The sequence below is a fragment of the Pan troglodytes genome, chromosome 2 (assembly GCF_028858775.2).
Source record: "Pan troglodytes isolate AG18354 chromosome 2, NHGRI_mPanTro3-v2.0_pri, whole genome shotgun sequence".
Lineage (NCBI taxonomy): Eukaryota > Metazoa > Chordata > Mammalia > Primates > Hominidae > Pan > Pan troglodytes.
The window spans coordinates 13816669-13844376 of NC_086015.1; the positions used below are offsets into that span (position 1 = coordinate 13816669).

Sequence of the window (27708 nt, forward strand, 5' to 3'; positions counted from 1 at the left end):
ACTGCCAATCCTGCAGCCAACACATTTCCTTACTGTGAATCCACTTTGAGCTGGGGGGCATTGTTACGTGCAGCCACAAGTATCCTCAGAAAGAGGTACTCAGAAAGTTCTCCCTGACTGAATGCCATGGGTTAGTGGCCATGGGCTGAGAGCCACCAAGCATACCCCCCACAAACCTTACCACCCACACTGGTTCCTTCCTCCCCACTGTAACAGACATTCAAAGACTGGATGCTTTTTTTGAAAAACCACAGCAGTCACTTTATTCTTAAGTTTGCACTTTACAAAACCACAAGGGAGAAGTCCTTGAAGGGGAGACAGGGGGAGGGGATTAGGGAGTGGGGGATGGTAAAGAGGGGAAGAGGAAGACCCAGAAACGAAGTCCCCTCCAACCCCATCTCGGGGACCAAGCAGAGACTAGGCCTCAGGCCAGCCCAGCAGGGCTTCCTGTGTCCTGGTTGCACAGAGCTAGGCCAAAAGACCTCAGGGGAAGGGCCACGGTCCTCTAGAGACTGCCACCATTTGAGGGACAGCCACAGGCCAATGTTTCCTGTGCCCAAAGAAGGAAGTGGGCCTCCCTTCCCCTCCCCTAGGCCAGATAATCAGCCTGAGGCAGGGGTGAGGGCTACCCATCCAGCAGCTTCAGGATGCTCTCACGCTCCTTCAGAGTCTTCCAGGCCTGGTCCTTTTCTTTCTTGGTGGGAGTCCGCTTCTTCTGCCGGGCAGCCATGATCTTGCGAAAGGCGTCCATGACCTCGTTGTCAGCCATGCGCACCCGCTGCCTCAGCTCCTGCCGGCTCACCTCCTCCTTTGCCAGCCTGTGGGGACCAGCCAGCCAGGTGCCAGGGTCAGCCCACCTCCAGAGAGCAACCCCTCCCTCTTCAAGACTGAGCCTACCCACCAGCCCAGGCTGGCATGCCTGTGGATTGTGTCATACAGTCGTGACCAAAAAGCAGTTACTGAACTACACTTACATGGCACTATCTTAAGCTCCTGAAAAATATTAACTCATGTTGATCACGGGGGAGGCTGTGCACATGTGGGGACAGGGAGATACGGGAATTCTCTGTACCTTTCTCTCAATTTTGTTGTGAACTTAAAACTGCTCTAGAAGAATAAAGTCTTGGCTGCACATGGGGGTTCACATCTGCAGTCCCAGCACTTTGGGAGCCCAAGGCAGAAGGATCACTTGAGCCCAGGAGTTCGAGACCAGTCTGAGCAACATAGTGAGACTGTCTCTACAAAAAATTTAAAAAATTAGCTGGGTGTGGTAGTGCACACCTGTAGTCCCAACTCCAAGGGAGCTGAGGATTGCTTGAGGCCAGGAGTTCAAGGTTACAGTGAACTATGATCATGCCACTACACTCCAGTCTGGGCAACAGAGCGTGACTGTGTCTTCAAAAAAAAAAAAGGTCTTAAAAATATACACAGTAGGCTGGGCAAAGTAGCTCATGCCTGTAATCCCAGCGCTTTGGGAGATGGAGGCAGGAAGATCACTTGAAGCCAGGAGTTGAGACCAACCTCGGCAACAGAGTAAGACCCTGTCTCTAAAAAAAAAAAAATATATATATATATACACACACACACACACACACACGCACGCACACCCACTCTCTCTGTCTCTCAGTTAATCCTCCTAACAACCCTGCAAAATATGTACTATTATTCCTATGTTACCCGTGAGGAAAATGAGGCTTAAAGATGATCCCAGGATCCCACGGTTAGTGAGGGGGAGATCTGGAGCAGGCTGGGGCCAAACTCTTGTTTTTAAACACTGTTGTTTCAGGTGTTCCAGTGCCAGCAGAAGGCCTGCTTACGTCGGCATCTGCATTCCAGAGCCCCCTAAGGTCTAGGCAGCCTGAGGCTGACAGGAGGTGGGTGAGACACCAGATCAATCTCTCTGAACAGGGTCTGATTTATACATTTCATCGATGGTGGAGCTGGAAGGTCACTTAGTGATTGAGTCCAGCCTGCCAGTTTTCCAGAAGGGGAAGCTGATGCTCAGGTCAGGGGCTGCTTAAGGCCTTGCAGCTGCTCTGCAGCAGGGTAAGGGCTGTGTTCTGGTTTCCTGAGAGCTGCAAGCCATTTCTTCATTGCCCATTACTTCTTTTTTTTTTTTTTTTTTTTTGAGACAGGTCTCACTCTGTCACCCAGGCTGGAGTACAGTGGCCTGATCAAGCTCACTGCAGCCTCTACCTCCCAGGATCAAGCAATCCTCCCACATCAGCCTCCTGAGTAGGACTATAGGCATGTGCCACCATGCCTAGCTGATTTTTAAAAATTTTTAGTAGAGATGGGGGTCTGACTACATTGCCCAGGCTAGTTTCGAACTCCTGAGCTCAAACAAGCCTCCCACCTCAGTCTCCCAAAGTGCTGGGATTACAGGCATGAGCCACCAGGCCCAGCTAGGGCCCACTACTTCTGTAACTGCACATGCCTGCTTTTCTCTCTCTTCCTCTCTCTCCCTCTGCTTCCCTCAGTGCCTCTTCCATCTGTGTTTTCTTCTTCTCACCTTTCAGAGAAAACAAACTATTATAGAAAGAGGCTTTGATTCAACCACGGGTTCAAGTCTCAGCTTGCTGTTTATTTGAGTGTGTGACCTTCAGCAGAGCATTTCACTTCACTGGGCCTTTATTTCCTCATCTGGTAAACAACGAAAATAGCTCCTCCCTCCTGGGTTGTTGTCAAGACACTTGAGAGTGTACATAAAGCCCCTGACACACAGTAGGCCCTCAGCATACATTAGTCATCCTTATCCTTAAATACCCTGGCACCTTGTCAGCAACTACCTCTCCTTTTAATGGCACTTGTCTTTACTGATCATCTGCTAGTAATCCGCAAGTCCCTTGCTCTGCCTCTCTTGCTGGCCCCCAGCACAATATCTAAGAGACAATAAGAAAGGCCAAATGATTAGCCTGGCATGGTGGTGCATGCCTGTAATCCCAACTACTCAGGAGGCTGAGGCAGGAGAACTGCCTGAACCCGGGAGGCGGAGGTTGCAGTGAGCCGAGATCATGCCACTGCACTCCAGCCTGGGCAACAGAGTGAGACACCGTCTCAAAAAAAAAAAAAAAAATGGCCAAATGAATGAATGTGCCCTGTCCTGTCAGGGCTCTATGAAGTTAAGACACAGCACTTGTCTGTGAGAAGCAAAGAGACTTGTTCGGGTTGCTTCCCTATCTCTTTAACTAAAGGGTAGCGATTCCACAGTCTTCCTCCAGATGTCACCTATACCCTTGTGATCAATGCAGAACAAGATGGATGGGAGTTGACATCAAATGAATGGCAGGCACTGTGATGGATTCCCAAAAGAACATGTCCTAAAACACTGGTCAATTTCTTGTGATGAGCAAATAAAAATCACAGATCTCCAACAAAATATTAACAGTTAATTAGTCTAGGTGGAGAATATACTGATGTTTATTGTATGATTCTTTCAGATTTTCTGTGTGTATCAAATTTTTAATAACAAAACTTTGGGGATAAAAAGAAAAGAAGCATGAAAAGACAAAAAATAAATCACACAACAATGTGAATATGGGTAACACTACTAAACTGTACACTTAAAAATGGTTAAGAAGGGTACATTTTTTTTCTTTTTTTTTTTGAGATGCAGTTTCACTCTTGTTGCCCAGGCTGGAATGCAATGGTGCAGTCTCAGCTCACTGCAACCTCCGCCTCCCAGGTTCAACTGATTCTCCTGCCTCAGCCTCCCATGGAGATACATTTTATATTATGCCTTTACCATAATTAAAAAACCAAACTAGGCCAGGCGCAGTGGCTCACGCCTGTAATCCTGGCACTTTGGGAGGCCGAGGCGGGTGGATCACGAGGTCAGGAGATCGAGACCATCCTGGCTAACACGGTGAAACCCCGTCTCTACTAAAAATACAAAAAAATTAGCTGGGCGTGCTGGTGGGTGCCTGTAGTATCAGCTACTCAGGAGGCTGAGGCAGGAGAATGGCGTGAACCTGGGAGGCGGAGCTTGCAGTGAGCTGAGATCATGCCACTGCACTCCAGCCTGGGTGACGGTGCGAGACTCCCTCTCAAAAAAAAAACAAAACAAAAACAAATCAAATCAATCGGTCAGTCACAGATGCCTGAGCCCCACTCTGTGGAATTAGAATTTGTTTGGGACATACCCGGTGGACTGGCCACTGCTGTTTTTTTCGAGGCTCTCCAGATGATTTAGAGGCCAGCCAGGATTGGAAAGCCTGTTGTAAAACCCCTGAAAGGTGACTAGCCGTGGCCACAGCCTCCAAGGCCACCCCCGGGACTGTGCATCCTGCTAACACTCACCTCAGCAGGTCGTGCTTCTTGGTGCGGTTGTGGGCACTAAGTGCCTTCAGCTCAGCCTGCCGTTTGCGAAGCTCAGCAAGGACCTCATCCTCGGAGTCCTCTGCAGGGCGGTCTTCAGACTCCAAAAGGCCCTGGGCAATTAGCTCCTCCTTGATGCGGCTCTCCAGGGACTTAGTATGCGGCACACTGCAGCAGGAGGCAGGCCCGTCAGACTCAAGAGCCAGCTTGGAGAAGGGCCCACCTTGGAGGTTCCCAGGGCTTCCCAAGGTCAGTGAAAACCTGCCTTTCCCTTTGGGCACCCTCTCTGTGTCTATCCAGATACAAAGGGAGGGACAGGCACATCTGGTCTGGTTTTTAAACACAAGCAACGTATGTATCTACTATTCAAAAAATATGGAAAAACCCATAATGCCAACAACCCAGAGAGAATTACTATTATTTTGTTATATATTATTATATATATTCCAGATTTTGTTATATATTATTCCTAATCTTTCGCTACATATTAGTCCAGGTTTTCTCCCTTATGTGCACATATTTAAATATATTGTAAGTAAGCCAGGCATGGTGGCTCACACCTGTAATCCCAGCACTTTGGAAGGCCGAGGTGGGAGGATCACCTGAGGTCAGGAGTTCAAGACCAGCCCGGCCAAGATGGTGAAACCCCGTCTCTACTAAAAATACAAAAATTAGCCATACATGGTAGCAGGCGCCTGTAATCACAGCTACTTGGTGGCTGAGGCAGGAGAATCGCTCAAACCTGGGAGGCGGAGGTTGCAGTGAGCCAAGATTGCGCCATTGCGCTCCAACCTAAACGACAAGAGCGAGACTCCATCTCAAAAAGAAAAAGAAAAAAAGAAATATATTTTAAGTAAAAATAGTATTATACCATCTATACTGGGCTACAACTAATATTTTCCCCACTTGTCACTCTATAATTTACATCTTTTCATGTCATTTAACTATATTTCTCTATACTTGCAGCTATATGATTAATAGCCCCAAGTTATTTCATCATATGGAGTTATGCCAATTTAGCCAACCATTCCCCTTCAGCAGGACATTTGGGTTATTTATGGTATGAACAGTTCTGTGCTGAACAACCCTGCACTCAGTCTGTGCATGCAGACACGCTGGGTCATCACTCACACTTGAGACTGCTATTAGGCTTCACCTAACTGCCCCCAGCCTCTTACTGATGAGGACTTCCCCAGGTTGAGATGGAGAGAAGCCAACAGAAGCAGGGGCCAGACTGTGGGTTGTGGATAGGACACCACTCACCTGAAGGGCTTGTTCTGATTGCGAGGGGAGGTGCTTGCCCCGTCAGCCCCTGATTCTTTCCCAGACATGTCAGGAATAGGAGAATCCTCCATAGGGGAAATAATATTTTCCTAGAAGACCACAAAAATGAGTGGAAGGAAAAATAGCTGTTCCACTTTCCTGCTCCTTTCTGACCTACACCGACAGTCTTCAAACACCAGAAATATCCTTTTATCTTTCCCATCCCACCTACCGTGGGAAGCCTTCCCATACCAATCCCAAATTGCTTTGATCATTCTAGAAATCCCTTTTATTTTCGTACTGATATGAAGAAAAAGGAACACAGAAGAGAAATGATTAACACTCAATGATGGTAATGAACAGCTAAGGTTTGTGAAGCGTCTGCAACGCACCAGGCAGTGTGCTAGGCCTGCTGTGGCGGAGGTGCTAGCTGTCCGAATGCCATACTCTCCTTTCCTCCATGGCAGCTAGGCAATGCCTGTCCAGTTGTACTATACTTCCCAGGCTCTCTTGCAGGCGGGTATGGTCATGTGACAGGTTCTCTCCAGGGGAAAGTGATCGGAAGAGATAAGAGCCACAGCTAGGCATGGGCCAAAAAGTTTCCTTCACACACTCCTCCTGGTTTTTTTTTTTTTTTGAGATGGAGTCTCACTTTGTCACCCAGGCTGTGGAGTGCAGTGGCACAATTTCGGCTTACTGCAAGCTCTGCCTCCCGGGTTCATGCCATTCTCCTGCCTCAGCCTCCCAAGTAGTTGGGACTACAGGCGCCTGCCACCATGCCCGGCTAATTTTTTTGTATTTTTAGTAGAGACGGGGTTTCATCATGTTAGCCAGGATGGTCTCGATCTCCTGACCTTGTGATCCGCCCGCCTCAGCCTCCCAAAGTGCTGGGATTACAGGCGTGAGCCACCGCGCCCGGCCTCCTTGCTCTTATTCTGTGGGACTGGAGTGACAATTACGCCCAGAGTGACCTTGTGCAGACTGCAAGGCCACCGTCAGCTGGGGTCCCTGTCTGATGATATGAGATAGAGACCTGCCTCTTCCCCTACCTTAGATAACCTGCAACATGTACCCAGACTGTTACATGAGATAAACTATTGTGTTTGAGCCAGAATAGAAAACTGAGTCTCAATGAGGTGAAAGAGTGTGAGGGTGTGTCTAAGGTCAACCAGCAGGTATAAAGACAGGGCCCCTGAAGCTAGGGTTTGAATCCTGGTGTGTGAGACCTCAAGTGAACAGTTCCCTTTTCTGAGCCTCAATCTTCTTATCTGTAACACAGCGTTAACCACTGTCCTGGCCTCCAGTGGGAGGATGTGTATAAAGCCCCTCCAACAGATGCTTAGCAAAAGTAATTGTGGAGTAAGGCTACCTTTGGGGAAAGTTGGAGAAAAACAGGGGCATGAGAGGGGCTTCTAGGATATAGTAATGTTTCATTTTGTAATCTCCAGGCTGGTAATACAAGCTCATTTGTGAAAACTGTACATTTATGATCTGTGCACTTTTCTATTAGGTACACAAGTTATATATTATTCCCAATCTTTTGCTATATATTAGTCCAGGTTTTTACTTTTGCACCAACCTAATTATTTTTGCACCAACCTAATAAATGTATGATAAATTCCAATAAAAAATAAGCATAACACATTAAAACACAAAGTAAATATGGTTCCTCTTTTGGGTTAGGGTGCTCACCTCCACCAGGGCCTGCAGGAGGCGCTGCGTCAGGGCACCAAAGGGGCATCCATCTTCCGGCTGTTCATGCTGGGCCTCAGACTTCTTCAGCAGGGCATCCACATCTAAGCGGGCACAGGAAAGGAGGGGAGGTGGGCTGAAGTTCTGGAACTCAAGTCCTGACCTGGGGTTGGCAGGGAGGTGAGAGGCCTACCTTTAGTGTCCAGTTCGGTCAGTGGCCCCATGAGGCCTTTCTTCTTGTCAGCCACAGCCGCTGCCCGGGCCCCATCCTTCTGCTCCTCCAGCAGGTCCTCCTGGGCCCAGCGCTGGGAGTAGTGCTTCCCCAGGGGTGGGATCTGTGGAAAAGATGGCACCCAACCCTGAGTGGGTAAGCACTGGCCAGCCATGCTTCATTCATTCATTCACTTACCTATCTTATATCTCTCTCAAGTCCCTAGTCCAAGGCCAAGCCCAGTGTCAGGTGTAGGTAAGAAAGTACAACGAAGATAAAACCTGTACTTCACACTCTAGTAAGGGAGACAGGTCCAAAAAGAACTAAGACACACACACAGAAGCCAATCTGAAATAATTCCCAAGATAGAAGGTGCAGAATACGTACACATATTGTCTCAGGTCACAGCAATTGCCTCTCGAGAGAATTAGGAGGCTTCAGGTCACGGGTGACAGGGAATGACCTTTTATAAATTGCTTGAATTTACTGCTGTCTGTATGAACTCTTTTTCAGATAAATTTTTAAGAAATCAGATAAGTGAAGTGAAAGAGAGAGATCAAAGTGTTGTGGCAGCACAAAGGAGAGACTAACTTTCTGCTGGGGAATCTGAAAGAGTGCTTTGGTGGAGGTAACATGAGATCAGGGCCTTGAAGGGTGAGTCAAGTCTGTCAAGGAGACAAGAGGGAGAGAAGAGCTTGCCAGAGGCCCAGAGACCAGCGAGGAGGCTGTGGTGTCCTGGAATGAGGGCAAGATACTTGGTGGGACTGGTCAACACGACAATGAAGAGGGGTATGGCCGAGGAAAATGGAGAGGGGCACTGGAGCTGTGCCACCAAGGACTGGGATGCCTGGACTTGATCCCGTAGATAACGGGAGGAAGAGAGGCCTGGATGCAGCGCCATGTCATGAGCACATCTGATCATGACAGCTCATCTATGGGAGCATTCTCCCTCAACATTTTTCTGTATTTTCTAAATTTTCTTTAATGGAGCATGTTTTATTTATTTTCATCATTAAAACATAGTTTCATATCTTCTTTTTTTTTTGAGACAGAGTCTTGCTCTGTCACCCAGGCTGGAGTGCAGTGGCACAATCTCAGCTCACTGCAAGCTCCGCCTCCCAGGTTCACGCCATTCTCCTGCCTTAGCCTCCCGAGCAGCTGGGACTACAGGCGCCCGCCACCACGCCCGGCTAATTTTTTCTATTTTTAGTAGAGACGGGGTTTCACCGTGTTAGCCAGGATGGTCTCGATCTCCTGACCTTGTGATCTGCCCGCCTCGGCCTCCCAAAGGGCTGGGATTACAGGCTTGAGCCACCGCACCCGGCTTTTCTTTTTTTTTTAATGGATGGAATCTCCTTCTGTCACCCAGGCTGGAATACAGTGGCACGATCTTGGCTCATTGCAACCAATGCCTCCCCAGTTCAGGTGATTTTCCTGGCTCAGCCTCCCGAGTAGCCAGGATTACAGGTGCATGCCACCGTGCCAGGCTAATTTTTGTATTTTTAGTAGAGACAGCGTTTCACCATGTTGGTCAGGCTGGTCTCGAACTCTTGACCTCAGATGATCTGCCTGCCACAGCCTCCCAAAGTGTTGGGATTACAGGCGTGAGGTGACTTTTACATCTTTTTTTTTTTTTTGGAGACGGAGTCTTGCTCTGTTGCCCAGGCTGGAGTGCAGTGGGGTGATCTCGGCTCACTGCAACTTCCACCTCCCGGGTCCAAGAGATCCTCCTGACTCAGCCTCCCGAGTAGCTGGGACTACAGGCGCACACCGCCATGCCTGGCTAATTTTTTGTATTTTGGTAGAGATGGGGTTTTACCATGTTGCCCAGGCTGGTCTCAAATTCCTGAGCTCAAGCAATCTGCCCGCCCCGGCCTCCCAAAGTGCTAGGATTGCAGGCATAAGCCACTGCTCCCAGCCCAAGTTTTATATCTTAAAGAAAAAAGAAAGGTTCCTCCAGAGGCCTCGAAACAGGAAGAGAGTTAAGAGGCTGTTTGGATAGAAGTTGATGAAGGCTTGGACCAAAGCAGAGGGGATGGGGATAAAGGAACATGGGCAGACTTCACTTAAGTAGATGCTTGAGGGCGTGTTGACATTTGGCTGGGGTAGAGGGGAGGCAGTGCACGGAGAAAGCTGAGTTTGGGCCTAGATGTCTGGAGGCACTGATGGAGCAGACAGCAGACTGGGCAGGGTTGGGGAAGGAAGATGATGCATGGCTTTGGTAGCTTTACTTCTCAGGCACCTCTGAACTCTCTTGTTCCGCATCATGTCTATCAAGGCCCAGAGTTTCTACCTTGTAATGCTCAGCCTCATCTTCTGGGGGCTTCAGTAACTCCTCAAGTGTGCGGACCTCCTCACTGGTGATGTCAGCACAGTAGGGCTCCACTGAAGCCCAGAACCTGCAGGGAGAAGCAGATCCTGAGTGGGCGCCCCTGCCCCACCAGTGCCTCCACCACCAGAACCTTGAGGCCCCCTTCTATGTTCTCTAGCCCAGAACCTGTTGGGGGCATCATTTTTGGGGATCCGTGGCACGTCGATAGGGTCATCAGTGAATTCATATTCCTGGATCTTGGGCTGAAGGTTTTTGGATTTGGGCCGTCCTGGGCCAGGGCCCGGCCCATGTCCTGCCTTCCCTTCCAGTTTCTGCTTCTTGGGCTTCCCATGTTTGGGGGGAGCTCCAAGTTCATGGTCTCGACCCAGCTTCAGGAATCGTCTGTCACCTTTCTTATCCTGCCAGTCGGTGAGGATCTGAAATTTACAGAAAGTGTCACTGAGGGGGAGAAGGGAAAACACAGAATATCTCTTTCCTCTAGTGAATAAATTAGGATCTAGAATCTACGGAGGCTCCTGGGTCTTTCCCCATCCTCTTTTTACCTAGTAAACTCTTACTCATCCTTCAAAATTCAGCTCATTTTCTGTGCCTGGCCTCCTAGAACTTTATTCATATACTTCTCATAATCTCATTCACTTGTTCATCTATACTGATTCACTTCTGTATCACCCATGCCAGTCACATACTGTTTAACACAAGAGTCCTCTCAGCAAACCTTCACTTCGATGTCACCACTACTGAGATGCCTTCTCTCAATCAGTTACCCAGGTTCTTAGATGCTAAAATACAACTTGAGTCATAGCCTTCCTCAAGGAGGGCCCATGGATTCCCAGGGACAAGTTAATTCTATTCATCCTTTTAGGTCCAGTTGGCACCTCCTTCCTCTACAAGTCTCTGGCACTTCACACCTCCACCGTGCACCCAGTCGTGTTGTTTGGTCACACTGGAATGACCATCACAACTTGTCTCTTCAACTAGACCATAAGCTACTGAAGACCAGAAAGCCCACCTTAACCATCTCTATTTTGCAGAATACAGCATAGCGCCTGGCACACAAGGCTCAAGGCATCTTTATGCAGTGAATAAAGTCACCAGAGTAGCAAATAAATAACATCTGAAGTACTTACTTAGTGTCTGGCATTGGGCTGAGTTTTTGCAAAAAATTCTCTTTTAATCCTCACAAAAGCACTAAGGTAGGTCCTATTATTCACCCCACTTTGCAGATAGGGAAACTGACACTCAGAGATATGAGGCAACTTTCTCAAAGTCACATAGCTAGGAAACAGCAATGCTAGCAAGCGCTTATGCCAGGATTCAAATCCAGGTTTCCCCATTCCAGTTCCCTAGGACTCCTAACCACAACATCACATCACCTGGTATGTACTTGACTTTCTCACTTTCCTAGTTGCCAAGCTCCTTGACAGCCATAACTGTCCTAATTACCTTTCTCTAATAGCTAGCATAGGACCCAGAACACAATGGGGGATGAGTGGGGTGCCAATAAAAGCTTACTGAATTAGAAATCTTGCAATTTAAGAGGATCATGCATATTCTTGTGTATTTTTTGTGTCATGCAAACCCAGTTTGCGTCTCTCTCCCTCTCCCCACAAACCCCTGTACCCCAAGTCTCAGCATATGGGGCTAACTCAATGACCCATCCCATAACTTGTTGCAGTCCATCTCTGGTGCTGGCCCCTCTCTGGGGTTATCACCTGGGTTTCGGCCTCAAGCACACGCAGGCGCCGGCTGGCAGAAGACAGCAGGGTCTCCAGCTCCAGCTGCAGGGTGTCCAGCTCCTCGATGCCGATGCCATCATCCTCAGAGCGTGCCAGCACTGCCGTGTAGCGGGGACAGACCTTCAGGTGATCCACAGACTTGAAGTCGTGGAACTGCAAGGGGCAGTCTTTCAACTCACTCATGGCCCAGGATATGGGGATCCTGTAGAGCTGGAGAGGACAGGGCCATTGATGGGAGACAAAGTGGTCTGAGAAAAGCCCAAGAGTTTCTTACCTCCAGGGACAGCCTCAAGGAAGCCCAGCTTCAGTCCCTTACTGACAAAATTGATGGCACAGTTCCTACTCACAGGGCACTTAACTGGGTACCAAGCTAGGTGCAGAGCACTTTATCAGTTTATCTCACTGAATTTCTCACTCAGCGCCATGAACAAGGACCATTGTGATCTCGTTTTTACAGAGAAAGAAACTGAGACTCTGTAAGGGTGGGTATGTGCCTATGCTTCCAAGATGCAATTTGAACCCCGCTAGTCTTGAGTCTGCACCCTGATCACCATGCTATACTGCTATGCCTTGCCTCGCCTTGCTGATGCTCTTTCCTTCCCTTCTATTTCTCTTGGGTTCTGCTAAGACTTGGAGTTCCAAGCACCCCATTCTTACCATGTTCTCTGGGACTCTTGGCCTCTTTTCTTACCCTATTCCACCTTTCTCCCTTCTCTAGTCACTAATAGTGGTTTAGAACGTGGGCTGGTAAGCCAGACAGACCTGGGTTCAAGCCCAGGCTTTACCATTCTCTACTTATGTGCCCCTGAACATGTTATTTGACCTTTTTGAGTCTCAGTTTTTCCATCTGTAAAATGGGAACAAAAGAAGTCTCGGTCTGTTTCCCCATTAAAAGTCTAAATCTGAAAAATGGGGATAACAATAGTACCTACCTCCCTGGGATGTTCTGAGGATTAAGAGATGATGCCCGTCAAGAGCCCAGTTCAGTGTCTGGCACAGAAGAAGTGGGACTGTTTAATGGCTGGCCCCGCCCGGGGGTCGCCCAAATGTCCCGCCTTCAGAGTCCTCGTTCTCTAGGGACACCCTAGTGCGACCCCCGCCCCCTCTACCTCCTCACTGCGGCCTCCTACGGCCCCGGGGCCGCGGGAGGGGGCGGGGAGTTCCGGTCGATGTGAGCAACCGCCCCGGAACTGGCTATGGGCGGGCCCCTTGCAGTTGACGCGGGGGCGGGGAGTCAGCGAGGGCGAGCCTACTGGAGTTTGTCGGGGGTGGGAAGAAGGTGGGCCTCGAGCAAACCCGCTAGAGGTGGGGTGCGGGTGGTCGGCCTCAGGCGAGCCCCGGGGCACAGCCCGGGGCGGGAGGCGGGGCTTGGCGGCCGAGATCTCCGCGCTGCCGTTAGCCCCGCCGAGCCCCAGGAGCTGCGGGTAGGAGGGGCGAGAGAAAGGATGGGGGCACAGAACCGGAAGAAACGAAGGGCTCGTCCGCTTCGGCTTGTCCTAATTTGGTGCCCAATCTGAAGCTGGGCTGTACCATTGCATACCTGGGGGAGGCTGTGGCAAAGGTGACAAGAAGGCCGAAGGCACAAAGGGAAGCTGCACCCATTCCTGGAGGAGCTTAAATAGTGACTCGAGTGCAAGAATTTAAAAATACCGAGACATCCCTAGGTGGAAAACTTCCGGAAGGCCCAAGCGTTCGTAAGGGCTCCCTACCCCGCTCGGAGCATAGATGGTACCGTCCGGAAGTCCGGGCGGAGACCGTAGCTGCGCTTCTCGCGAAAGGGCAGGCATCGCGGGGCTGGCCACTTCCGTACTTCCGCTTTCCGGCCCAGCCAGCGCCCGCGATGGTGAGAGAGCCGGGCCCCCGGCCAGGGACCCCCGGCTGTTCGGCCTCAGGGCAGTGGGTCGGTGGGAGATGTGGCTTTGCCGCAGGGGCGCGGGGCCGAGGGATGTCCGGGGGTTGTGGGGACACGATGAGGGTGGGAAAAAGAGGCGGGGCGGGGGCCCGAGGTGAGGAAGGGGCGAGTGGGGGTACTCCCTGGTATGAAGCGGGCCTTGTGGCTTCACGGTCAGCCTTCGAAGCAGGTAGGGGCTTTTCCTGAGCCCTGTAGGAACCCGGAAGTGGGGTCTCCTAGGCTCTTTGGAGCATTTCGAGGGTACGTAGTCGGCCTCTTAGCCGGTCGAAGGGCCGCTGAGGCATGAAGCAAGTCCACCTGCCTATCCACAGTGGAACTTCACGACATACGCCCTTTGTCCTCTTTTGCCTTCCTGACCCTACAGTTGCTTAAGGCAGGCGGCCACACTTCCTTATCCCATTCTTGGTACCTCCAGCCCTGCTTCCACCCCACTGGAGGATCTCTCGTGTTGCTTCCATTCAGGCCCTTCCTGGTCAGAACTGAACTGTGTCAGCCTTAGTGTATGTTAGCTGTGATACTGCTCATTCCTGCCTTCCTGGAAGTCCTCTCTTTTTCATACATGTGGGCCTTTTTCATACATGTGGGCCTTTTTTATACGTGTGGGCATTCCTGGGACTTGTGACTTTGGATGACCATCTCCCTCTTCGTCACACCTTCCCTGGTGATACCGATCTAGTCTCCTGGCTTCGATAACTTTCTTCATTCTGATGACTCCTAATCTGGCTTCTCAGCTCTCTTTCAAGGTTTGCCTGGATATCTTGAAGAGACCTTGAAATTAGACCTCTAGTTCAAAACTCATATTCTATTCTAAATTTGTTCTTCCTCCTGGGTTCCCTATCCTGGCAAACTTTGTGACCTCATGTCTCTGCTAAAAATCTGTATTTTTTTTTTCTAGTGGGGCACATGCCTCTTGATTTTTGAAAGTTCAAGTTTATTGAGGTATTACATGAGACTACATCTGTTTTATTCATGAAAGGACAGGCGTCACGGAGCCAGTCACCCTTTTTAGGTTTACTTTCTATAACTGTTGACAAAGGCCGGGCGTGGTGGCTCACGCTTGTAATCCCAGCACTTTGGGAGGCGGAGGCGGGCGGATCACGACGTCAGGAGATCGAGACCATCCTGGCTAACACGGTGAAACCCCTTCTCTACTAAAAATGCAAAAAATTAGCCGGGCGTGGTGGTGGGCACCTGTAGTCCCAGCTACTCAGGAGGCTGAGGCAGGAGAATGGCGTGAACCCAGAAAGCAGAGCTTGCAGTGAGTCGAGATCGTGCCACTGCACACCAGACTGGGCAACAGAGCGAGACTCCATCTCAAAAGCGTTGCAAAAACTTGCTGGGTATGGTGGCATGCGCCTGTAGTACCATCCGCTCAGGAGGCTGAGGCAGGAGGATCACTTGAGCCCAGAAGTTCGAGGCCGTAGTACACTGTGATCACTACTGTGAATAGCCACTGCACTTCAGCCTGGACAATATAGCAAGATCCCGTGTCTTAAAAAAAAAAAAGTCAAGTTGTGTAACCACTACTGCAACCAAAATACAGAACATTTCCGTCACCCCAAAAAGTTCCCTCAAGCCCTTTTGTAATCAGTCCTCTCCTTCCCACCCCAGACAACCACTGATTTTTCCCCCCTGTAGTTTTGCCTTTTTCAGATTGTCATGTAAATGGAATTCTTTAGTATGCAGGCTTTTAAGTGTGGCTTCTTACCATAATACATTTGAAAGTCAACCGTGTTGTGTGTATCAATAGTTACTCTTTTTTTATTGCCAAGTAGTAGTTAATTGAATGGCTGGACCACAGTTCGTTGGAAGTGGTTTTTCTTTTTCTTTTCTTTTTTTTTAAGACACAGTCTCGCTCTGTCACCCAGGCTGGAGCACAGTGGCGTGATCTCGGCTCACTGCAACCTCAGTCTCCTGGGTTCAAGCAATTCTCCTGCCTCAGCCTCCCAAGTAGCTGAGATTACAGGCACCCGCCACAGCTAATTTTTTGTATTTTTAGTAGAGACGGGGTTTTGCCATGTTGGCCAGGCTGGTCTTGAACTCCTGACCTCAGGTGGTCCACCCACCTCGGCCTCCCAGAGTGCCGGGATTACAGGCGTGAGCCCCTGGGAAGTTTTTTTTTCAGTTCCATTATCCACTCCATCTAATGTCAGTCCAACGCTTGTGATACTCTTTGCTTGTGATACAGTCTGCTGTATGTCTCACTTCCCTCTCCAAATCATTCTCCACAGAGCCATCATGCAGCTGCAGTCATGAACTTCCTCCTCAGAAAGCCCCAGTAGTTCCTTACCCCCTTAAGAGAAAAGCTAAACTTGGTAGCCTGGCATTCAAGATTCCCCATGATCTTACCTCAGCCTACCGCTGCAGCCTCATTTAGTGAATCTAAAATGCTTCTCATATACAGAAACATTGTACTCATTACTACTCTGGAACTCTTGCTGTCCTTTTGTGTTACTCTAATCTTAATTATTTCTTTCGCTTATTTATTCTACAGGAAATGAGTGAGACACTGTATATGTTAGGTACTGAGCTAGGTTGGAGGCTATATAGCTGTGAATAAAATAGATATGGTCTGTTGACCATGACGTTTACAGCCTAGTAAAGGAGAAATCACTTACAAAGGCATGAAGGAGGGCAGGTGCAGCGGTTCATGTCTGTAATCCCAGCACTTTAGGAGGCCGAGATGGGCGGGTCACTTGAGGTTAGGAGTTTGAGACCAGCCTGGCCAACATGGTGAAACCCCATCTCTACTAAAAATACAAAAATTAACCAGGCACAGTGGTGCACACTTGTCATCTCAGCTATTCGCATGGCTGAGGCAGGTGAATCACTTGAACCTGAGAGGTGGAGGTTGCAGTGAGCCAAGATTGCACCACTGCGCTCCAGCCTGGGCAACAGAGTAAGACTCTGTCTCAAAAAAAAATTAAAAAGGCCAGGCACGTTGGCTCACGCCTGTAATCCCAACACTTTGAGAGGCCGAGGTGGGCGGATTGCCTGAGGTCAGGATTTCAAGACAAGCCTGACCAACACGGTGAAACTCCGCCTCTACTAAAAATACAAAAATTAGCCAGGCATGGTGATGTGCGCCTGTAATCCCAGCTACTCGGGAGGCTGAAGCAGGCGAATCGCTTTAACCTGGGAGGCGGAGATTGCAGTGAGCAGAGATTGTGCCACTGCACTCCAGCGAGGGTGACAGAAGCGAGACTCCCTCTCAAAAATAAATAAATAAATATTAAGAAGACATGAAAGACATTTTTTTGTAAATTGTAATAAATACTTTGTAGGGGGATGTCAAGGTCTCTCTCAAGAGGCCTTCCTTAATTAAGCTGAGATCTGGAGGATGACTTAGGCAAAGAAAGAGGAGAAAAGCCTACAGATAGATGGTCAAGCATGTGTAAAGCTCTGAGGTGGGAAAGAATTTGGCTGATACAAGGACTGACCAGTGCAGCTAGAAGCTAATCCCTCTCCTAAGAATGTCCTTATTCAGGCAGGGTGTGGTGGCTCACGCCTGTAAACCCAGCACTTTGGGAGGCCAAGGTGGGCAGATTACAAGGTCAAGAGATTGAGACCATCCTGGCTAACACCGTGAAACCCTGTCTCTACTAAAAATACAGAAAATTAGCCGGGTGTGGTGGTGGGCGCCTGTAGTCCCAGCTACTTGGGAGGCTGAGGCAGGAGAAGGGCATGAACCCGGGAAGTGGAGCTTGCAGTGAGCCGAGATTGTGCCACCGCGCTCCAGCCTGGGCAACAGAGCGAGACTGTCTCAAAAAAAAAAAAAAAAAAAAGAATGTCCTTATTCTACTTTTTCTCATTATAAAATCCTCCTAATCCCATTTCACCTTCAAAACCAGTTTCTTCTGCAAATATAGATTACTTGTAAATCTAAATATTTCACATGTCATCTTTATATCATAGTTATTTTCTGTATATTTGCTATCCAGTTGAGCTGTTTGAGGGTAGAGACAGTGTTAATCATCTTTGAATTCCCAGTTAGCTCAGTGCGTGGCAAACAGTACACCTATACATTTGTTGGCCTAATAGACTGACGACAATCATGCATTCACTGGTGTGTCTCTAGATCACTTTCTCAACCTTAGCACTATTGATATTTGAGTCTCGATAATTCTTTGTAGTGCATTGTAGTATGTTTAGCGGATATCTGTCCACTCAATGCCTGCAGTTCCCCTCCCTGCCAAGTCATGACAATTGAAAATGTCTCAGCATTCCTCTGGTCTGACCCCAGGTTAAAAAAGAAAGGAAGGAAATGTCTCGACATTACCAAATGTACCCTGGCAGGCAAAATTGTCTCCTGTTGAAAACTACCACTCTACACCTTGGAAGGCGTCTCGAAGGCCTAGTCTGTTCTGTTCACAGTAGTGTCTTAAGAGCCTTGCACCCTCAGTGCTACCTGGCTTCATGGGAGCTGGAATAGGGGATCGGTGGGTTTGGCGTGACAGATTTTGATCTTCCCTTTCCTCTGTGTTATTTCCTATAGACTGCCACTCTCCGCCCCTACCTGAGTGCCGTGCGGGCCACATTGCAGGCTGCCCTCTGCCTGGAGAACTTCTCCTCCCAGGTTGTGGAACGACACAACAAGCCGGAAGTGGAAGTCAGGTAGGGAAGGACAAGTCAAGGTGGGGATGAGGGGTGCAGCACACAGAGATGGCTGCTGTCTAGAAGGTGCCATGAACTTATGTCCTGCAGTAGTCAGGAAAGCTGCAGTTGACATTTTGTCTTGCTGCCAGCTGAATGGTGATTCCCAATTTGGAGTTAAGAAAATAGGGTCAGTGGGTTGGCAGGACAGAACCCAGGGGAAAAGACAAGATTGGTTGACACAAGGTATGACTTCTCAGAGCAGGGCTGTTGATGAAGTCTCTCCTGTGGCATTGTTGAAAACACTGGTAGTTTAAGGAATGGTCAGATAATTGTTATCTGAGATTCCATCTCCATACTTTTCTTTTTTTTTTTTCCCATCTCCATACTTTTCTAATGTAATGATCAGGGATTTTTTTTTTTACCTACCAGCCTACACACTCTGACCCCCTAATCCAAATACTTCATATTTTGAATGATTTTCTCTTATCTAGTTTCCATTTCATAAATATCTTTTTCCCCTTTAAAATTTAATCTGGAGGCCTGGTGCAGTGGTTCACCCCTGTAATCCGAGCACTTTAGGAGGCTGAAGTGGGTAGATCGCTTGAGTACAGGAGTTCAAAACCAGCCTGGGCAACATGGCAAGACTCCATCTCTATCAAAAAAATATGCAAAAATAGTCAGGCATGGTGGCAAATGCCTGTAGTCCCACTTCTCTGGAGGCTGAGGCAGGAGGATCTCTTGAACCTGGGAAGCAGAGGTTGCAATGAGCCAACATTGCGACAGTGCACTCCAGCCTGGGTGAGACCCTGTCTCAAAAAATAAGTAAATAGGCTGGGCACGGTGGCTCACGCCTGTAATCCCAGCACTTTGGGAGGCCGAGGCAGACAGATCATGAGGTCAAGAGATTGAGAGCATCCTGGCCAACATGGTGAAACCTTGTCTCTACTAAAAATACAAAAATAAGCTGGGCATGGTGGTATGCACCTGTAGTCCCAGCTACTCGGGAGGCTGAGGCAGGAGAATTGCTTGAACCTGGGAGGCGGAGGTTGCAGTGAGCCAAGATCGTGCCATTGCACTCCAGCCTGGCAGCAGAGCAAGACTTCGTCTGAAAAATAAAATAAAATAAAATAAAATTCATTCTGGTACATACATAACTGAGATAATCTGGGTTACCACATTAAATGATACGATTTAATTTTTAATTTTAAAAATAACTGATAAAGATGTTAGGATATGCTCTGTTATACTGTGTAACGTACATGATTTTCAGTGGGCCTTTGAAAATGGTTAGCAGTTTTGAGACACCACACCACAATTAATTACTATTAGAGATCTCTAGGTATTCAGAGGCATTACTTTGTAACCTGAACTCATAGGGGTCTCAGAGGCAAATGAATCATTTCTGGGTTGATAATTAAAGGAAGCCAAACTGTGTTCAATTTTAGCCTTTCCTTACCTCTAAGACAGGTGTTCTCTCTGTATTCCTAAATGGTATATTGGTTTGCCTGTACAGGTTGAGTATCTCTTATCCAAAATGCTTGGGACCAAAAGTATTTCAGATTGTGGAATATTTGCAGATACTTAACCAGTTGAGCATCCCTAATTCCAAATCCAAAATGCTCCAATGAGGATCTCCTTTGAGCATCTTGTCAGCACTCGGAAACTTTCAGGTTTTTTTTTTTTTGAGATGGAGTTTCATTCTGTCACCCAGGCTGGAGTACAGTGGTATGATCTTGGCTCACTGCAACTGCCACCTCCTGAGTTCGAGCAATTCTCATGCTTCAGCCTCCTGAGTATCTGGGATTATAGGAGTGCGCCACCATGCCCAGCTAATTTTTATATTTTTAGTACAAATGGGATATCACCATGTTGGCCAGGCTGGTCTCGAACTCCTGATCTCAGGTGATCCACCAGCCTCAGCCTCTCAAAGTGCTGGGATTACAGGCATGAGCCACTGTGCCCAGCCAGTTTCAGATTTTAGATTTCAGATTTGCAGATTGGGGATGTTCAACTTGTAGTTACTAAAATAGCTATCTTTTGTAAAGCTCCTACTATGTGCCAGGCACGCTATTAGACATTTGACCCTTTTTGATCTCTCTCAGTCCTCGCCAGTGAATTAGGAATCAGAGTCATTTTACAGATGAGAAAATTGAGATTCCAACAGGGTAACTTGCCCAAGGAAAGTAACAGAGGAGGCTGGATTTCAAAACCTTTTCGCCCTGACTTCAGAGCCTGTGCTCTTTCTGCTGAAGAACACACTCACTGGCCCCCATCTTGGAGCACCCCTGCTTGTGAGTCTTCTATTCCTTGGACTCTATGGTCTCATAGTGATTCCAGGACCTGCGTGGGGTCACTCTGACTATTCTATCCGTCTGTAGTACAAGTACTCTGTCACATTGTGTTTTCAGGAGTAGCAAAGAGCTCCTGTTACAACCTGTGACCATCAGCAGGAATGAGAAGGAAAAGGTTCTGATTGAGGGCTCCATCAACTCTGTCCGGGTCAGCATTGCTGTGAAACAGGTAAGTTCACCATGGAGGAGGCCCAACATAAGGCCTCTTTCAGTCCTTTCAGCCTCTTTCAGTCCGGGGTCCCCATCTGAGAGATCAGTGTGCCAGATTCCAGATTCAGAGTGCAGGAAACCTAGCCTCTGCTTCCTTTTTTTTTTGACACGGATTCTCACTCTTGTCGCCCAGGCTGGAGTGCAGCAGCATGATCTCGGCTCACTGCAACCTCTGCCTCCCAGGTTCAAGCAGTTCTTCCGTCTCAGTCTCCCAAGTAGCTGGGATTACAGGCATCCTCCACCATGCCCAGTTAATTTTTGTATTTTTAGTAGAGACAGAGTTTCACCATGTTTGCCAGGATGGTCTCCATCTCCTGACCGCAGGTGATGGGCCCGCCTCAACCTCCCAAAGTACTGGGATTACAGTCATGAGCCACCATGCCTGGCCAGTAGAGGGCAACTCTAAGCTTTCAACAGGATGAAAACGAAACACTGTTATTAAATGCAGACTACACACTGTTTTCTACAGAAAGTTATAACCCTGGGGCCTGCTTTCCTTGCTAAAATGGGAGGTTAACAAGTGTTGAGAGGTGTTAAGGGCGTGCTAGCAACCAGCAGCAATAATCTTCCTTTAGAAATGTTGAGAGTTCAGGGCCGGGCACAGTGGCTCATGCCTGTAATCCCAGCACTTTGGGAGACCAAGGCGGGTGGATCACTTGATGTCAGGAGTTCAAGACCAGCCTGGCCAACATGGTAAAACCCTGTCTCTACTAAAAATACAAAAATTAGCCAGGCGTGGTGGCACGCGCCTGTAATCCCAGCTACTTGGGAGGCTGAGGCAGGAGAATCGCTTGAACCCGGGAGGCAGAGCTTACAGTGAGTCAAAATCGTACCACTGCACTCCAGCCTGGGTGACAGAGCGAGATTCCGTCTCAGAAAAAAAAAAAAAGAAATGTTGAGCATTCAGAAGGGAGAAACTTCAGGGATTGTTGGATGTTCAGTGTTATTAAAGCAGAGACCACCTAAGGTTATCTCTGATAGCCCAGGTGGTGCTGCAAAACACCCTGGGAAATGTGACACTAGTGAAATGAGAATGGAAAGGGCAGCTTGGAGTACAGCTGTAGACTCTGAAAGAAGCAATAGAAGCCTGTCAGAATTACCTCTCTGGAATGGGTTGTCATTAAGAGATGCCCCAAGGTAGACCCTTGTTTCAGTTGACAGCCAGGTCCCCCACTTCAGTGATCCTTCCGAGTACCAAACCTCACTGTCTCCTGGGAGCCTTGAAAAAACTGGAGTCAGAAGACCAGGCTACAAGGTGTTTTTGGCCTTGGGTGTCAGCTTTAGAGAAACATTTCTCTCTTGCACTCCCCAGGCTGATGAGATCGAGAAGATTTTATGCCACAAGTTCATGCGCTTCATGATGATGCGAGCAGAGAACTTCTTTATCCTTCGAAGGAAGCCTGTGGAGGTGAGACCCTGTGACCCATGAGTTTGCGATACCCAGGACCCTGTTACAGAATGGCCTGGGATTGTTTCTAGAACCAGCTACTCCAGCTGTTTGGCACCCACTGCCTGAATTGAGAGTTGGCCTTCATCTCGGAGTGGGAACAAAGAGGATTAGAAGCTTAGGAAAAGTTGGGTCTACCTCAGCCATAGAAAAGGCAAAAAAGAGCCGGGCGTGGTGGCTCATGCCTGTAATCCCAGCACTTTGGGAGGCCGAGGTGGGTGGATCATGAGGTCAGGAGTTCAAGACCAGCCTGGCCAACATGGTGAAACCCCATCTCTATTAAAAATACAAAAATTAGCTGGGCATGGTCGTGGGCGCCTGTAATCCTAGCTACTCAGGAGGCTGAGGCAGAGAACTGCTTGAACCTGGGAGGCGGAGGTTGTAGTGAGCCAAGATCATGCCACTGTACTGCAGCCTGGGCGACAGAGCAAGACTCTGTCTCAAAAAAAAAAAAAAAAAAAAGCAAAAAAGATAAGACACATTGCTTATTCCCGGAGCCTATAGTCTAGCATCAGAAAGAGCACAGTGAATTAGAAATCCTTTCTAAGATCTGCCAAATGAATCATAGTCTCTCTCTCTTTTTTTTTTTTCTTTGAGACGGAGTCTCGCTCTGTCGCCCAGGCTGGAGTGCAGTGGCACAATCTTGGCTCACTGCAAGCTCCGCCTCCCGGGTTCACGCCATTCTCCTGCCTCAGCCTCCTGAGTAGCTGGGACTACAGGCGCCCACCACCACACCTGGCTAATTTTTTGTATTTTTAGTAGAGACGGGGTTTCACCATGTTAGCCAGGATGGTCTCGATCTCCTGACCTCGTGATCTGCCTGCCTCGGCCTCCCAAAGTGCTGGGATTACAGGCTTGAGCCACCGCGCCTGGCCTTTTTTTTTTTTTTTTTGAGATGGAGTTTTGCTTTTGTTGCCCAGGCTGGAGTGCAGTGGCGCAGTCTCACTGACTGCAACCTTCCACCTCCCAGGTCAAGTGATTCTCCTGCCTCAGCCTCCTGAGTAGCTGGGATTATAGGCATGCATGTGCTACCATGCCCAGCTAATTTTGTATTTTTAGTAGTTTCATTGTGTTGGCTAGGCGGTCTCAAACTCCTGACCTCAGGTGATCCTCCTGCCTCGGCCTCCCAAAGTGAATCATAGTCTGCAATCTGGGCTCACTGCAAGCTCCGCCTCCTGGGTTCACGCCATTCTTCTGCCTCAGCCTCCCGAGTAGCTGGGACTACAGGTGCCCGCCACCATTCCCGGCTAATTTTTTGTATTTTTAGTAGAGACGGGGTTTCACTGTGTTAGCCAGGATGGTCTTGATCTCCTGACCTTGTGATCCGCCCACCTCGGCCTCCCAAAGTGTTGGGATTACAGGCGTGAGCCACCGCGCCCGGCCCACTGAATCAGTCTCTTAAAGCCACAGTTAACATTGGGTCAGTTGTTGCCTGAATTTGTACTTGAATCTTCTCCACAGACTCCTTGCCAGGTAAACTTAAAATATCCCCAGTGACTAAGCAACTACCACACAGCAGCATGTGCCATCATCAGACACGTGAGGCGTGTTAGCCAAGTTCTTCCTCATTCTGAGCCAAATTTTCTCTCCTGGTCCTAGATCTAACCTCTGGGGCCACCCAGAATAAATAAAATTGATCTTCCTCCCACAGCCCTCCAGCAGAAAAAGACCCTTAATCCCACCCATCTTCCACATCAATCATCTCTTCTCTGGACTAAATGTTCCCTGTTGTTTGATTAGATTATTCTGTAACAAGACTTCAAGTTCCTTGACTCATTCTGAATGCAGAGCTGTTGTGCCACAGATAGTTTTCCAGAGATGTCTGATACACACAGAATTCTCAGCGGGGTTCAGTTCCTTGGATCCAACCTAGACACCCTCCCCCAGAGCAGCTGGGCTGCTGACTGGAAGGGTATGTAGCTTGGCAGAAGATCACAGCCAGTGGGAAGCATGTGGATGAGTGGAGGACATGACCAGCTCAGTTCCCATGGGGTGCTAATTCTCTCCTGTTCCTTCTCTTCCCCCTCCCTACTGTCTTCTTCCCTAGGGGTATGATATCAGCTTTCTGATCACCAACTTCCACACAGAGCAGATGTACAAACACAAGTTGGTGGACTTTGTGATCCACTTCATGGAGGAGATTGACAAGGAGATCAGTGAGATGAAGCTGTCAGTCAATGCCCGTGCCCGCATTGTGGCTGAAGAGTTCCTTAAGAATGTGAGTAGGGGCCTTTAGCTTTCCTTCCAGAGGCCAGAGGATCTGGGGGTCATGTTGAGAACTTAGCATCTGGTGGGAAAGGGGTCCAAGCAGTGTGTTTATATCTCCTGAGCTCTCTAGGACCCCTGGGGCACAGCAGGTCAGTCAGGTGCTTTGGAGCTAGAGGATCCCAAGTTCATCTCTGAGAGCTACAAGGCATTTTCTATATTTGGGTGTCTGGGGTGGCTCTTAGTCTCTCGTAGGAACTTGGTCACTCATTTCTGCATCTCAGGATGTTCACAAAGTCCTTACCTCTATCTCGTTCAAACCCCAAGTGAGGTAAGTGAAGTCTGCATGTGAATTTTCTAGGAGTATAGGACAATCAATCATGTTATTCCACTTCTCAAATAGACTTCAGTACTTTCCTTCAGCATGTTTCTCAGGCTTAAATCATGATTCCTTCAACCTGTTTTCCATCACTTGCATGGCGTAAGTCCTCCAGATTCCTCTTACATTGTTTATGTCTTTCTAATTGAAAGCACTGTAGTCATCTGAAGAGGTAGAATTGTTTACATTGATGAACTGGTGACATCGTTCTTAGATGTTTAGATATTCAGAACATGCCTTTTTTTTCCTCCTTTTTCCAAACAATCTGGTTTGTTGACATGTGCCACCCAGAGTGGCTGTGATCTCTAGACGGTAGACTTAGTGTGTACTCCCACCAGTAAGTACATACCCAGTGCAGAAGGAGCTCAGATTCCTAAAAATGGAAATTATACCCGCTTCCCTTGGGATTTAATTATACTGAGGGTGGCCAGTGTACAGAGTAGCTGTGGTGGGTGCACAGGTCGGCATGGCTGTTCAGCTCACTCAGCTATGGAGGCAACCCACCTGTGTGGGAATCCAGGCTCCACCGCCTACTCAGGCATGTCACTGAACTCTCAACTAAGTCTCAGTTTCCTCAGCTGTGAAATGAAGGTCTGGTAATTAATACTTATCTTTCAGTGGTTGAGCATTAAATGAGACCATGTGTGTAAAACGTAGCACCTGGTACATAGTAAGCTTTCCGTGTATTGCAGCACCAAAATTTTATGGCCAGGATATTAGGAGTCCTCTAGATTGAACTGGAAGGGGAAAATAGCTCTTGTTCCAATTGAATATTTGGCTCACTCACTCAACAATCATTTACTTATTTATGATAATTACATCGCACAGAATTAGACCCCTAAAAAAGTATGTTCACATGTCCCATTTATTACTCAAAACAGTCTTTGAGTCAGCTATTATCGCCATGTTAGAGATTAATAAACTGGGGCTTTAGAAGTAAAAGCACCTGTCCGAAGTCCCTCAGCCAGTAAGAGGAGGAACCAGAATGTGGAGCTGGGTTTTCGGACTCAGAGGTCTAAGAAAGTACCATAGCCTTTGTCAAGGGTCACAAATTCAGGTGCATCCAAAGGTCGGGTAGCTATGGAGTGGGCTGAGTATGGAGTGGGCAGGGTGAGGAGCTGCTGAGCGCATGCCTCATGTGCAGGGGCTGGCTCCCACACAGCTCCAGGCCATTGAACCCCCAAATTTGGATTTGTATATGGCATCTTCCATGTTTTCAAGGTTGGCAACTAATTCATATTGTTTTAAACACCACGTGGGCCATGCAGTGCTCATCTTTGGGCTAGTTTCAGGCATGGGCCATTGGTTCACAACCTTTGGTCTCTAAAATGTGCAGGGCTGTCCTAGGCAGCATGGGGGACCTTGAGGGCAGAAAACATTTCAAGGGCCTGGCTTGGTTGGAGGTTCATCCAGAGCTTGACACAAAAGTACCAGAACCTGGGTCCTTTTCCACTTGGCCCTCTGAGTCCCCAGGCCCCTTGCATGAGAGCCCCCATGCCTAAAGAAAGCAACCTCAGTTCACCAGGCAGGACGCTGGCAGGGCTTTCTAGCAGCCTCCATGCCAGGGCACAAGGGCGCTGTGGAGAAGCTCTCATGGCTCTTAATTTTTCTGCCTTATCTAGTGCTAGGCTTAGGGCCGGTGCCCATAGGTCACTTCTGAAAGCTGGCTGAATTAGAGCATGACCACAAGGTGTCCTGGGACCCAACTCTGCCCCTCACAGATATGAGCACAGTGGCAGCTCTCAGGTTCATGCACCTCCTTAGAGCAGTCCCACCAGGATGCAATAATAACCACCATGCACTGCCTCTTGGTTCTCTTGACAGTTTTAAACCATCTGGCTGGATCTCGTGGCCTTCCCCCTCAGACTACCCATGTCTCCACGAAGGCGTCCTGGAGTCACTCCCCAGAGCAGCGCGGCGGCGGCAGGGAGTTGGGTTGGGGTGGGCATTCGATGCGGGAGGTGGGTAGTGTGCTTGCTAGGTGGGCAAGAAAGCAGCAGTGGACCTGCCCCAAGGCCACACGTGCCTGGTCAGGCTGGCTTCTGATGTTCAGTCCCCTGGGCCGGGACAGATTTTTTTTAACGTCTTGAAACTTAAACTCTGTGCTTGTAGGATACTGTAACCTTTTTGTCTTTTTTTTTTTTTTTTTTTTAAACCTCCACCTCCAGTGGCTGTGACTGGTCCCAGTGATTATACGTTATTGGTTGCTGTGGGTCTGGGCGGGCCTGGAGCCAGAAGGCGACTTATTTTTTCTCTCCTATGCCACCCCAGGTGGGGAGGGAGGGAGGTTTCAGACTCCAGTTTCTCCCTTGCCCTTTTATTCCCAAGCCTCCTTGGCCCCAGTATAAGTGTTGGGAACTCTCTGCCAGCTTCCTGAGTTCTGCCTAAAGATGGCCCCCCAGCACTGGTTGGGGACAAGGGCCAAATTGGTGACCACCAGTCATGCCTAGGACCTGGGGCCCAAAAGCCAGGCAACCTCTGGCTACAGGGGCCATTGGGTGCCCTCCCAGTTGAGAGGGGCCGCTGTTTCGCCTTGTCCGTCAGTGCCAGTGCCTGTGCCAGAGGTGGCGAGGTGAGTCCTCCAGAGCTTCCTGGCCGGGCCCTCCTCCTGCCTGTTCTGGCTCCTCTGCTCCCACGCTAGCTGTCCCTTTTCTGATTCTGGTGGATCCTCCCTCCCCTAATTAAAGTCTCTTTTTGCCCCTTTGGGGCTGCATGAGGTCTATGCTGTGTGTGTGTGTGAAAGGAGGGGAGGTGGGGCTTCTTTTCCCTGAGACCAGATGGCTGGTAATTGTGCCTGGAGCTCCCCACTGGGTGCAGTCTCATGATTGGTCCTGCCATTATTCCTGCCAAGGGTCCCAACCCAGAGACTCCATTCATTGCAGTCCAGGCACCATTAATTTCTGAAACTGCTCTGTCTGCCTATACAGAGCTTTGGTGCTTTTCACATAAGGAACTTACTTGGGCTAAAAAGTAACCTCAGAGAAACAGTGCTCCCATTTGGTGGATAAGGAAACTGAGGTTCCAAACATGAGATGTAATAGCTTGCCCTAAATCTAG

The 27708-nt window shown here is 48.7% G+C and overlaps 3 protein-coding genes across 16 annotated transcripts in view; 2 read left to right on the forward strand and 1 right to left on the reverse strand.

Moving 5' to 3' along the window:
- The window catches only part of OGG1 (8-oxoguanine DNA glycosylase), a 39804-nt gene extending 28888 nt beyond the window's left edge, over nucleotides 1–10916 (forward strand). For 2 of the 6 annotated variants that reach the window (XM_063805386.1, XM_063805387.1), the window contains 2 exons: nucleotides 1787–1874; nucleotides 2136–3379. In XM_063805386.1, the coding sequence (XP_063661456.1) occupies nucleotides 1787–1846 (60 nt within the window). In that variant the 3' untranslated portion in view covers nucleotides 1847–1874; nucleotides 2136–3379. Of the gene's footprint in view, nucleotides 1–1786; nucleotides 1921–2135; nucleotides 3380–10677 lie in introns of those variants that run through there. The other 4 variants (XM_024355301.3, XM_024355304.3, XM_024355305.3 and 1 more) reach the window with 4 other exon arrangements.
- TADA3 (transcriptional adaptor 3) lies at nucleotides 236–13343 on the reverse strand. 3 transcript variants are annotated; one of them, XM_063805091.1, is made up of 10 exons: nucleotides 13092–13343; nucleotides 12484–12541; nucleotides 11528–11761; nucleotides 9981–10231; nucleotides 9777–9882; nucleotides 7466–7607; nucleotides 7273–7376; nucleotides 5581–5690; nucleotides 4300–4485; nucleotides 236–818 (listed from the first exon to the last, which is right to left on the reverse strand). In XM_063805091.1, exons 3-10 carry the CDS (start codon nucleotides 11732–11734, stop codon nucleotides 626–628), a joined length of 1299 nt encoding a protein of 432 aa, XP_063661161.1. In that variant the 5' UTR covers nucleotides 11735–11761; nucleotides 12484–12541; nucleotides 13092–13343; the 3' UTR covers nucleotides 236–625.
- ARPC4 (actin related protein 2/3 complex subunit 4) lies at nucleotides 12753–27371 on the forward strand. Of its 7 annotated transcripts, none has more exons than XM_063805389.1 (7): nucleotides 12753–12830; nucleotides 17959–18077; nucleotides 20162–20350; nucleotides 20468–20579; nucleotides 21933–22028; nucleotides 24115–24285; nucleotides 26476–27371. In XM_063805389.1, exons 5-7 carry the CDS (start codon nucleotides 21969–21971, stop codon nucleotides 26479–26481), a joined length of 237 nt encoding a protein of 78 aa, XP_063661459.1. In that variant the 5' UTR covers nucleotides 12753–12830; nucleotides 17959–18077; nucleotides 20162–20350; nucleotides 20468–20579; nucleotides 21933–21968; the 3' UTR covers nucleotides 26482–27371. The 7 variants fall into 7 exon arrangements, with proteins under 7 accessions (XP_063661459.1, XP_003309660.1, XP_063661458.1 ...); XM_063805388.1 differs by lacking the exon at nucleotides 12753–12830 and adding an exon at nucleotides 13265–13394; XM_063805390.1 differs by lacking the exon at nucleotides 12753–12830 and adding an exon at nucleotides 13378–13451.
- The last annotated feature ends 337 nt before the right edge of the window (nucleotides 27372–27708 follow it).

Coding starts and splice junctions, on each gene's coding strand:
- ARPC4 (XM_003309611.7), top strand. CDS start 13,392: ATGGTGAGAGAGCCGGGCCCCCGGCCAGGGACCCCCGGCTGTTCGGCC. Junction 13,452..17,958: donor GTTCGGCCTCAGGGCAGTGG/GTCGGTGGGAGA, acceptor TATTTCCTATAG/ACTGCCACTCTCCGCCCCTA. Junction 20,580..21,932: donor TCAGCATTGCTGTGAAACAG/GTAAGTTCACCA, acceptor TGCACTCCCCAG/GCTGATGAGATCGAGAAGAT.
- TADA3 (XM_063805091.1), bottom strand. CDS start 11,734: ATGAGTGAGTTGAAAGACTGCCCCTTGCAGTTCCACGACTTCAAGTCT. Junction 7,377..7,465: donor GACCGAACTGGACACTAAAG/GTAGGCCTCTCA, acceptor GTGCCCGCTTAG/ATGTGGATGCCCTGCTGAAG. Junction 4,486..5,580: donor AATCAGAACAAGCCCTTCAG/GTGAGTGGTGTC, acceptor CTCCTGCTGCAG/TGTGCCGCATACTAAGTCCC.